The following is a 12,357-nucleotide window of genomic DNA, read 5'->3' as shown; positions in this document are numbered from 1 at the left end:
CAAACACTTGTTTTTTTGGGTTGACCTCAAACATGAACTTTCGGTTGCCTCATCAAATTTTGATGAGTCTTTCACTACCTAATTTCCTTTCCATCCCATTCACATTTTGCTTATTGCTTGTTAATATATAACTCAACTTTTCCTAGAATATCAAAAGGCATGATTTTCTTTTATTTTATTAATATAGGATTGGGGGATTTGAATTTGAGATTTCTTTCGACATTTAAAAGAGAAGTACCACTAAACTCGACTAGTTGAGACACAATCAAGTTAAGAAGGGATGATGTGAGAGATAATACTAATTTGGTTGTCCAAAATACTTTTATTGTCACATGCTAGCATTCCCCATGACAAAGTTAAGGAATGACACATGCTACCATTCCCCTTCATTATAATAATGAGAGGTAGATTTTAAAGAGGTTTAAACGTCTTCTCACAGAGAGATATATATTAATGAGCTCTCAACTTGTGGGCTTCCAAAGTTGGTTTAGGTTTGATTGGACCAATAACACAAACAAAAACATATTGCAAGACTTGTGGGCTTCCAAAGTGGATACAATTCTAGCGATTTGGAATTTTCAAGAATTGGAAATGCACAAGGATCAGACAAAGAATAAGAACTTTGTGGATAGAAACAACGAATAAGAACGTCATCGATTAACGTTCTTTGCAATTGCTGGGTGGAACACATTGGGAAAAAAATTCTGGAAATTAGCATCGACAACTCATAAATACCAAACGCGTCCTCAAAAATCGATGACAATAAGGTCAAGGTCTTCCACCACGTGATGGAGAGTCTTGCCCTTCTTTCCCGTTCTTTGCAGGTCTAATAGCAAAGATGATGGTGATAGTGATGGGTTAAGGAAAAATGCTTGCAAACTTGTAGAATGGGTTGGTTAATGTTCTCCAGTAAAATAACCATTGACTTGCAACCAGTAAAATAATGGGTTGGTTAATGTTCTCCAGATAAATTTTTACACGCTCCTTGCCTTGCCTTGCCTCCTATATATGATTTCACTCCTTGAGTAGCCGTCTGCAACAAACAAATTGAGAGAAACTTTATTTGCATAATGCATACTTCGTATTCAAACTTATTCAACCCTCTCTATATTTCTCACTTTTTGTTCCTTTTGTTTTTGGCATCTTCATGTCTGCACACTAACAGTCACTTCTGTTCCTGTTTGGTTGATGGAGTTCCAAGCACTGGTAGTGTGAGATCATGCATCGAGGAAGAGAGAAGTGCGCTTCTCAGCTTTAAACAGGATCTCAAGGATCCCTCTAGAAGGCTTTCTTCTTGTGGGGGTCGCGATTGCTGTCAATGGCAAGGGATTTCGTGTAACATTCGCACCGGTCATGTGGCGAAGGTGAATCTCCGGAATCCATTTCCATATGTTTTCGAGTACGACGACGAGTTGGACGAGTTGGTTTATAAGCAGTCTTGCTTGGGGGGTAAGATAAATCCTTCTTTGCTTAGCTTGAAATATTTAAATTATCTAGATCTAAGCAACAATGATTTTGATTGGATTCACATCCCTAAGTTCTTTGGGGAGCTTAAAAGTCTGAGGTATCTCAATATATCCCACGCATCATTTTCGGGAGAGATTCCCCCTTCTCTCGGTAACTTATCAAAATTGAACTATCTTGATATTGATATGTCCTCTTCTGATTATGCTACCACAATGCATTCCAAAAGCTTGAATTGGCTTTCTCATCTCGCTTCCCTAAAATACCTCAATCTCAATGGAGTGAATCTTAGCAGCACAGGAGTTCCAAATGTGTTGCATCATGTTAACTTGCTTCCTTCCTTACTGGAGTTACACTTATCTGGTTGCTTGTTTGAAAGCCTTCCACTATCACTACAGAAGATTAACTTCACCTCACTTTCGGTCCTTGATTTTTCGTATAATTCGTTCAATACTTCTTCATTTCCCAGCTGGCTTTTCAATCTTACCAACCTCAGAAAACTTGATTTAAGCGGGAATTCTTTCGGTGGTCCTTTTCCCGATGAACTTGCAAGCCTCAAATCTCTGGAATACCTAGCTTTAACTGAGTTGGGCCTCAAAGGTCGAATTCCCAGAGTCATTGGAAATATGTGCAAGCTAAAGTTTTTAAGTCTTAGTGGGAACGATTTTTATGGTGAGAAAATTGAAGAGTTTTGGAGGAGTTTGTCAAATTGTCCAAATAATACAATAGCATTAGAATCCCTAGATTTGTCTTATTGTGGGCTCGAAGGCCAACTGCCGGACTCCTTAGGAATGTTAACAAGTTTGCAGCATCTCAACCTCTACAATCTCTTTCTTTGGGGTTCAATTCCAGAATCTATTGGAAACTTGTCATCCTTGAAAACACTGGACCTCCATAGTAGCAATTTGAACGGCTCCATTCCAAAAAGTTTGGGAAAACTCTCCCAACTAGTTGAACTGGATCTATCTAATAATTCATGGGAAGGCATTCTAACGGAAGCCCATTTCATAAATCTCACCGGTTTAAAAGCTATTTCAATATCCAGTGAGTTGGAAAAAAAGCCCATGTCCCTCGTTTTAAATGTGGCTTATGATTGGGTCCCTCCTTTCAAGCTCCACGCACTTTACATTAGAGACTGCAGAGTAGGTCATGGTTTTTGGGGATTGCTTCAATCTCAAACTGAACTAGTATATGTCAGCCTTCATAATACTTTCATCTCGGGTTCCATATCAGAGGAATGGTTGTCGGAGATATCTTCTCAAGTCAAACTTTTGGATTTATCTTACAACAACTTCAGTGGAAGGCTTCCATTACAATTGAAGTTTCCAAACCTATTTCATATCAATTTGGGTTATAATCAATTGGAGGGCCCACTTCCAATTTGGCCCACGAATGCCTCCGTCTTAGATCTTCAAAGCAATTTATTTTCCGGGCAAATTCCCTCCAATTTAGATCAATTTATGCCCAAATTGACTCAACTTGATGTTTCTGAGAATCATTTGAATGGTACTATTCCACTCTCTATTTGCAACCTGAAGGGTATGGAAGTCATTTCGCTAAGAAACAATCAACTATTTGGAGAGTTCCCTCAAAGGTGGAGTTTGTGGAGCAGAATATCCATTATTGATGTCTCACACAACAATCTTTCTGGTAATATTCCGAGTTCAATGGGTACCCCAAGTTATCTTGAACTTTTTAAGGTGAATAATAATAATTTTGTTGGTGAGATTCTTTTGTCCTTGCAAAATTGCACTGATTTGACCATACTTAATATTGGACACAACAAATTCACTGGAAACATACCTTTATGGCTTGGATCAAAAGTATCAGGATTGATAGTGTTACAACTGCGATCCAACCTTTTAAGTGGGCATATCCCTCACCATTTCTGCAATCTTGTCAGCCTTCGCGTCCTAGACCTTTCTCACAACAACTTTTCAGGGACCATTCCCAAGTGTTTGAAAAATATGCGTGCTCTTGTTGAAGTTGAGGCTGAAGGCGTGGGTTTCTCAATCCAAGGAAAAACAACAATAACGTCAAAAGGGAAAGAGCTCGAATATGGAGATGACCAGTTAGCCTCGTGGGGAAACTTGATTGATTTTTCGTCAAACAATTTTGAAGGTGAAATCCCTGAACAAATAGGCAGTATGGTTGAATTGAGTACGTTGAACTTGTCAATGAATCAATTAACTGGAGAGATTCCTTCAAGCATCGGAAAATTATGTCTTCTTGAAACTCTTGATCTCTCACACAACCTGCTTTCAGGACATATCCCTCAAAACTTTTCTTCTTTAACCTTCTTATCTCACTTGAACTTATCTTACAACAACTTGATTGGAAAAATACCTTCAGGAAACCAACTCCAAACCCTCGATGATCCATCCATTTATGAACACAATCCGTCACTGTGTGGGGCTCCTCTTTCATCTGTATGCCCTACAGATGACACAAAAACAGGACAAACTTTTCATATAGAAGATCACAGTAAAGATGAAAAGGAAAGGTTTTGGTTTTACGTCAGCATGGCACTTGGTTTCATCATAGGCTTTTGGGTTGTTTGTGGAACATTGGTCCTTAAAAATTCATGGAGGTATGCCTATTTTAATTTCTTTGACAACGTCAAAGAGAAGGTAGCATTAACAATTGCATTGAAAGTAGCTCGTTGGCAAGGGAGATTGTGATACGAAGAGAAAATAAAAATGTGCATGCATGTTCTGGTGGGCTACTGGTCCTATTGCTGCTGAAGCTTACTTTTGGAACTTGTCTTAGCTTTTAAATTGTTGCTAGTTTTTTATTTGGTTTGGCGTGTTTTGTATTAGTATGGGGCTTTGGTTCTTGTTGTCCCTTCTAGGTATTACTCTTTTATTTTTTCAATAAATTTCTCTTATGCCGTCGAGATTGTCAAAACAAAGAAAATTAAAAAAAACATGCATGTGTGCTTCTTTCTGTCGTAACTAATGTAATATGCACTTGAGGATGTTTACATAAACTTTCTAATAACACAATCAATTCAGCGGCAGCGGCCATAAAGTCATGTCGCATAGACATTGGCACTGTTCCAGCATGCCCCTGAGAGCCTCTCATTGTAACCTACAATATTGATGCACAGGGGATTGCTCGATCAAGATAAGAAGCTAAAGTGCTAGCTCAGACGGTAAGGTATCCATGATGAAAGAGTCCAAAAATTACATGTAAAGATCCATCGTATAGATCTTGTACTGACAGGGATCTGCTACAAATTTTATCCTTATGTGAGTTATGGAAACACATGTGGCTCATGAGACTTATGCTATTTATCTTATTATTATCCCCATTTTGAATATTTTACAAATGAAGAAAATAATCTGCAGCTGCAAAATAAAATTCTGAACAATGAAACAATTTCATCTTTTTGTGAATCAAATGAACCATAATTTAGACATGCAACTATGCAAGCTGAAACACTTCATATACCTTTAGTCGTGTCTGTCCAGCTATGCCTTTAACCACTGCTAGAGGAAAGCCAACCCATTCTAGTACAGGTCCTTGTTCAATATGAATCTGCAACATGAACCAATTGCAAGGCATGAAGTCAGAAATTTAAAACAATTTACAAGTTCATGGTGCTGAGTTTTATTGTTGTTTTCGGAGAGGATACTCCGATACAGGCTTACTTTTGGAACTTGTCTTAGCTTTTAAATTGTTGCTTTTGCTAGTTTTTTATTTGGTTTAGCGTGTTTTGTATTAGTGTGGGGCTTTGGTTCTTGTTGTCCCTTCTAGGTGTTACTCTTTTATTTTTTCAATAAATTTCTCTTGTGCCGTCGAGATTGTCAAAACAAAGAAAATAAAAAAAACATGCATGTGTGCTTGTTTTTTGTCAAACGCCATCAAAAGCACTTTCGGTTGTCAAAAAGTATTTTTAGTCCTTCTAGAAGCACTACTAAATGAGCACTAATTTACCTACCTAGAGGCATAGGTTGCTCAGAAAAAGTGTAGGTAAATTCATGTACCTAAACACAAAGGGGTCAAATAGGAACAACATGTTATCTCCTTTTGAACAAATTAATTTCGAACCATAACCATTATTAGATTTGGAATTTGTATAAATAAAAGGAAATAAATAAGCTATCAATTTGGAAATTAAATTACGAAATGATCAAGTAGTCAATTTTTTTTTTTTAAAAAAAAGGAGTATATTCTTATTTTTTAAAAGGAACAACAAGTATATTCAAACCATACGGCAATAATTACACTAAGCTTTAAATTACTTTTTTTTTTAAATAATGATAAAACTGACCCATTAAATCCTTGGAATCTATTCAAAATTGAAACACAATTAATCGGCATTGAATTGCAGCTAATTTCTTAAACAAATCACGTTAAAATGTAATCAAGGGTATTATAGGAATTTAAAAAATATAACATTTAACACATTAAGCTTGATTAGGAAACTTGATAAGTTGAATCCTAGTCATTAGGTTTTTCATATAAAATGGATTGTAGGTAAGAAAATTTTAATCTGAAGGGCAAGAGTCAAATTTGCTTTAGAAAGGAAAAGAGGGGATGGCTTTTTATTTTCCGCAGTAAATAGTTGAATGTGACAACCAATGAATTTCCCTGAAGCCAACTTTTTTCTATTTCTTGCAATACACGTTTTGGAAATGTGGAAGCATGACTCGTGAAGGTCAATGCTTTGCCGTTAGCAAACACATTGTCCTTGCCCTGCTTTTCACATGTGCAGGCTGAAGATGCTAAAATTGGAAGAAGAAGAAAGAAAAAGAGGATGGTGATCAAGGAACTGTTTGAATCACATCCGAACTTCATCATTGTATATCATGGAAAGAAGAAAGAAAGTTAGAAAACATAAGAAAGAATTGAAGAAACTATGGTGGGAATATTTCCATGCTCATTGCTCATATATAGATTCTTTATTTATTTATTTTTTTTTTAAAGTGATCTATGTGATCCTCATTGCTCACAAAGACACAGACAATTATTGGTGAGTCAACATAGAAACAGAACAGATGACCTCTAGAGACAGAGAAAGAGGCCAAATGTGTTCTTGGTGCTCGTCAAGTACAAGAGCAAGCAAGGGCCATACATTATTATTCAATCTATGGAGATGACCAGTTAGCCTCGTGGGGAAACATGATTGATCTTTCGTTAAACAATTTTGAAGGTGAAATCCCTGAACAAGTAGGCAGTGTGGTTAACTTGAGTATGTTGAACTTGTCGATGAATCGATTAACTGGAGATATTCCTTCAAGCATCGGAAAATTACGTTGGCTTGAAACTCTTGATCTCTCAGACAACCAGCTTTCAGGAAATATCCCTCAAAACTTTTCTTCTTTAACCTCCCTATCTCACTTGAACTTATCTTACAACAACTTGATTGGAAATATACCTTCGGGAAACCAACTCCAAACCCTCGATGATCCATCTATTTATAAAGGTAATCCGTTATTATGTGGGGCTCCTCTTTCAATTGTTTGCCCTGGAGATGATACACGTTCAAAACAGACTTTTACTTCAGAAGATCACAGTAAAGATGATAACGAAATATTTTGGTTTACGTTGGCATGACATTTGGTTTCATTATAGGCTTTTGGGCTGTTTGTGGAACGTTGGTCTTAAAGAAGTCATGGAGGTATGCATATTTTAAATTCTTTGACAACATGAAAGAGAAAGTAGCCTTGATAATTGCATTGAAAGTAGCTCATTGGAGATTATAATACGAAGAGAAAATAAAAATGTGAATGTTGTTTTATTTTTATTTGAAATGCTTTAAAAATGTTTTTAACTTAGCGCTCTATATATAAATGTGGTTGCAACCATCCAGTGGGCCAAGCCATTTAGAGCCCACTATTTATCATCATTGGTGTTGCTTTTTTGAGTTGGGGCTGTACCATCTGCACCCTTGCGGCAGATAGAGCCCTCAGTTGGTATATAGCTGGAACCACAGCCACCCATATCTACATGGCCCACCGCAACAAGTTTACAGCCTTTTGGTTTTTTCCTTCGCTAAATTTGCAGACTTTTTTTTTTGGGGTGAAATTATACGTTGGCTTTGGCAAAAGATTTTTGATGAAGAAAAAAAAAACTATATGGCTCACCATCAACTACAACACATTAGAGAAATATTATTTTCTCAAGTTCATATGTCTTCTTGTTCAAGAACAGAATAATATGTTAACCTAATTCTATTGTTCTTGTGTTTACAATTAATATATACGTAAAACTTTATTATTTATATTTTTGCATTTTTCATTTTGGAAGCTTGATTAGTTGGTGCCAATAAATTTAAACAGATTCAAAGTACAAAGGTAAGAGTTTTTTTTAGGAAAAAAAAATCATTAAATGTTAAGTTAAAAAATTTGAACTAACCCACCTCACTGAAAAATTCCTAGTTCCACCTTGACTAATCCAAAATCTATTCCATTAGAAATTTTTTATTTAAAAAATATATAAATAATGTGGTCCATATCCGTACTCCGTACAGAGGAAAAGAAGGGGATGGCTTTTTATTTTCTGCAGTAAATAGTTGAATGTGACGACCAATGAGCGAACGTTTTGGAAATTTGGAAGCATGACTTGTGAAGGTCAATGCTTTGCCGTTAGCAAACACATGGTCTTTGCCTTGCTTTTCACATGTGCAGGCTGAAGATGCTAAAATCGGAAGAAGAAGAAAGTAAAAGGGGATGATGATCAAGGAACTGTTTGAATCACATCCGAACGTCACCATTTTATATCATGGGAAGAAGAAAGAACTCGAATATGGAGATGAACACTCTTTTTTTTTTTGGGTTGACCTTGGTTTTTTGGTAACTCAAACATGAACTTTCAGTTGCCTCATCAAACTTTGATGTCTTTCACTACCTAATTTCCTTTTCATCTCATTCACATTTTGCTTAAACATATTGCTTGTTGATAAATAACTCAACTTTTCCTAGCATATCAAAAGACACGATTCTCTTCTATTTTATTAATGGAGGATTGGGGGATTCGAATTTGAGATTTCATTTAACGTTCGAAAGAGAAATACCACTAAATTGGATTAGTTACTACACAACACCAAACTAAGAAAAGATGATGTGAGAGATATAATGCTAATTTGGTGGTCCAAAATACTTTTATTGTCACATGCTAGCATTCCCCATGACAAAGTTAATTAAGGAATGACACATGCTAGCACTCCCCTTCACTATAATAATGAGAGGTAGATTTTAAATAGGCTTAAACGTCTTTGGCGAGAGAAAGAGTATATGTAAGATAAAATGATGGACCAAGTGAGAAGGAGAAGCTCTATGGAATGAGCTCTCAACTTGTGGACTTCCAAAGTTGGTTTAGGTTTTGATTGGACCAATAACACAAACAAAAACATATATCTATTTATATAAAGCAAAAGGCAGAGAATGGTAAAACATTCAAAATAACAGAAGATGTCTTTGGTCAATGCAAATATTAAGAATTGAAATTATTAATTAAATGAAGATAATATGGTAAATTCACACTTCTTGATATTAAAAAAATTAAAATTAAAAGAAAAATCAAATAATGGATTCTATTTTTATAGAACACAACTACCAATTATCTTTTTTTAATTCTAAAATAATTTTAAAATTTTTTAAAAAAATATACCTCTCGCAGGCACAAAAGAGCGTACGGAGAGACTAGTATATAATGTAGACCAAAAAAAAAAAAAAAAGAAGGATCAGACGATGAATAAGAACCTAGATTAAAGTTCTTTGCAATTGCTGGGTGGGACACATTGGAGAAGTCTTGCCCTTCTTTCACGTTCTTTGCAGGTCTAACAGCAAAGATGATAAGGAAAAATGCTTGCAAACTTGTAGAAGACGTTCATTGCCTATATATGAGTTCACTCATTGAGTAGCCGTCTGCAACAAACAAATTGAGAGAAACTTTATTTGCATAATGGATACTTCGTATTCAAACTCATTCAACCCTCTCTATATTTCTCACTTTTTGTTCCTTTTGTTTTTGGCATCTTCATGTCTGCACACTAGCAGTCACTTCTGTTTCTGTTTGGTTGATGGAGTTCCAAGCACTGGTAGTGTGAGATCATGCATCGAGGAAGAGAGAAGTGCGCTTCTCAGTTTTAAACAGGATCTCAAGGATCCCTCTGGAAGGCTTTCTTCTTGGGCGGGTCGCGATTGCTGTCAATGGCAAGGGATTTCGTGCAACAATCGCACCGGTCATGTGGCGAAGGTGAATCTCCGGAATCCGTTTCCATATGTTTTCGTGTATGACGACGAGTGGCACGAGTTGGCTTATAAGCAGTCTTGCTTGGGGGGTAAGATAAATCCTTCTTTGCTTAGCTTGAAATATTTAAATTATCTGGATCTAAGCTGCAATGATTTTGATGGGATTTCCATCCCTAAGTTCTTTGGGGAGCTTCAAAGTCTGAGGTATCTCAATATTTCCTTTGCATTATTTTCCGGAGAGATTCCCCCTTCTCTCGGTAACTTATCAAAATTGAACTATCTTGATCTTGACAACTCTTTTTATTATTATATTTCCTCATTCGAAATACATTCCAAAAACTTGAATTGGCTTTCTCATCTCTCTTACCTAGAATACATCTATCTCAATGGAGTGGATCTTAGCAGCACAGGAGTTCCAAATTGGCTGCATCATGTTAACATGGTTCCTTCCTTATTGGAGTTACACTTATCTAATTGCTTCATTGAAGGCCTTCCACTATCACTCCAGAAGAATAACTTCACTTCACTTTCGGTCCTTGATTTGTCAGATAATACCATCAATACTTCTCCATTTCCCAGTTGGCTTTTCAATCTTACCAGCCTCAGAAAACTTGATCTAAGCGAGAATACTTTCAGTGTTCCTTTTCCCGGTGAACTTGCAAGCCTCAGATCTCTGGAATACCTAGATTTAACTTATTTGGGCCTCCAGGGTCGAATTCCCAGAGTCATTGGAACGATTTTGATGGTGAGAAAATTGAAGAGTTTTGGAGGAGTTTGTCAAACTGTCCAAATAATACAATAGCATTAGAATCACTAGATTTGTCTTCTTGTGGGCTCGAAGGCCAACTGCCGGACTCCTTAGGAATGTTAACAAGTTTGCAGCATCTCAACCTCGAGAATCTCTTTCTTTGGGGTTCAATTCCAGAATCTATTGGAAACTTGTCATCCTTGAAAACAATGGACCTGTCTAGTAATAATATGAACGGCTCAATTCCAGAAAGTTTGGGAAAACTCTCCGAGCTAGTTAAACTAGATCTTTCTTGGAATTCATGGGAAGGCATTCTAACGGAAGCCCATTTCATAAATCTCACCAGCTTAAAAGCCATTTCAATATCCAATAAGATAAATGCAAAGCCCATGTCCCTCGTTTTAAACGTGACTTATGATTGGGTCCCTCCTTTCAAGCTCCATGCACTTAACATTAGAGACTGCAGAGTAGGTCATGGTTTTTGGGTATTGCTTCAATCTCAAACTGAACTAGTATATGTCAGCCTTCGTAATACTTTCATCTCGGGTTCCATATCAGAGGAATGGTTGTCAAAGATATCTTCTCAAGTCGAACTTTTGGATTTATCTTACAACAACTTCAGTGGAAGGCTTCCATTACAATTGAAGTTTCCAAAGCTATCTGTTATCAATGTGGGTCATAATCAATTGGAGGGCCCACTTCCAATTTGGCCCACTAATGCCTCCTTATTAGATCTTCAAAGCAATTTATTTTCAGGGCCAATTCCCTCCAATTTAGACCAATTGATGCCTGGATTGACTGATCTTGATGTTTCTGAGAATCATTTGAATGGTACTATTCCACTCTCTATTTGCAATGTGAAGGGTATGATGACAATTTCGCTAAGACACAATCAACTATTTGGAGAGTTCCCCCAACGGTGGAGTTTGGGGAGTGGAATATTCAGTATTGATGTCTCACACAACAATCTTTCGGGTAATATTCCGAGTTCAGTGGATATCCCAAGTTCTCTTGAACATTTTAAGGTGAATAATAATAATTTTGGTGGTGAGATTCCTTTTTCCTTGCAAAATTGCACTGGTTTGATCATACTTAATCTTGCACACAACAAATTCACTGGAAACATACCTTTATGGCTTGGATCAAAAGTATCAGGATTGATAGTGTTACAACTGCGATCCAACCTTTTAAGTGGGCATATCCCTCACCATTTCTGCAATCTTGTCCGCCTTCGCGTCCTAGACCTTTCTCACAACAACTTTTCAGGGACCATTCCCAAGTGTCTGAAAAATATGATTGCTCTTGTCGAAGCTGATGTTACACGCACGTATTTCTCAATCGATGGACGAACAACAATAACTTCAAAAGGGAAAGAGCTCGAATATGGAGATGAACAGTTATCCTTGTGGGGAAACTTGATTGATCTTTCGTCAAACAATTTTGAAGGTGAAATCCCTGAACAAGTAGGCAGTATGGTTGAATTGAATACATTGAACTTGTCGATGAATCGATTAACTGGAGAGATTCCTTCAAGCTTCGGAAAATTACGTTGGCTTGAAACTCTTGATCTCTCACACAACCAGCTTTCAGGACATATCCCTCAAAACTTTTCTTCTTTAACCTTCCTATCTCACTTGAACTTATCTTACAACAACTTGATTGGAAATATACCTTCGGGAAACCAACTCCAAACCCTCGATGATCCATCTATTTATGAAGGCAATCCGTTATTGTGTGGGGCTCCTCTTTCAACTATTTGCCCTGGAGATGATACACGTTCAAGGCAGACTTTTACTTCAGAAGATCACAGTAAAGATGAAAACGAAATGTTTTGGTTTTATGTTGGCATGGCACTTGGTTTCATTATAGGCTTTTGGGCTGTTTGTGGACGTTGGTCCTAAAAAAGTCATGGAGGTATGCATATTTTAAATTCTTTGACAACGT

General features: G+C 36.8%; 2 protein-coding genes across 2 annotated transcripts; both read left to right on the top strand.

Moving 5' to 3' along the window:
• The first annotated feature begins 1,070 nt into the window (after positions 1-1,070).
• On the top strand, positions 1,071-4,178 carry LOC117625202 (receptor-like protein EIX2). The gene has a single exon (XM_034356809.1). It carries the CDS (start codon positions 1,071-1,073, stop codon positions 4,143-4,145), a length of 3,075 nt encoding a protein of 1,024 aa, XP_034212700.1. The 3' UTR covers positions 4,146-4,178.
• Positions 4,179-9,360: 5,182 nt separating this feature from the next.
• LOC117625201 (receptor-like protein EIX2) lies at positions 9,361-12,314 on the top strand. The gene is made up of 3 exons (XM_034356808.1): positions 9,361-9,754; positions 10,037-10,315; positions 10,375-12,314. Exons 1-3 carry the CDS (start codon positions 9,376-9,378, stop codon positions 12,312-12,314), a joined length of 2,598 nt encoding a protein of 865 aa, XP_034212699.1. The 5' UTR covers positions 9,361-9,375.
• Positions 12,315-12,357: the final 43 nt, after the last annotated feature.

This window comes from Prunus dulcis, chromosome 4 (genome assembly GCF_902201215.1).
Source record: "Prunus dulcis chromosome 4, ALMONDv2, whole genome shotgun sequence".
NCBI classification, from domain to species: Eukaryota; Viridiplantae; Streptophyta; class Magnoliopsida; order Rosales; family Rosaceae; genus Prunus; species Prunus dulcis.
This window is presented reverse-complemented; position numbering and strand designations above follow the sequence as displayed.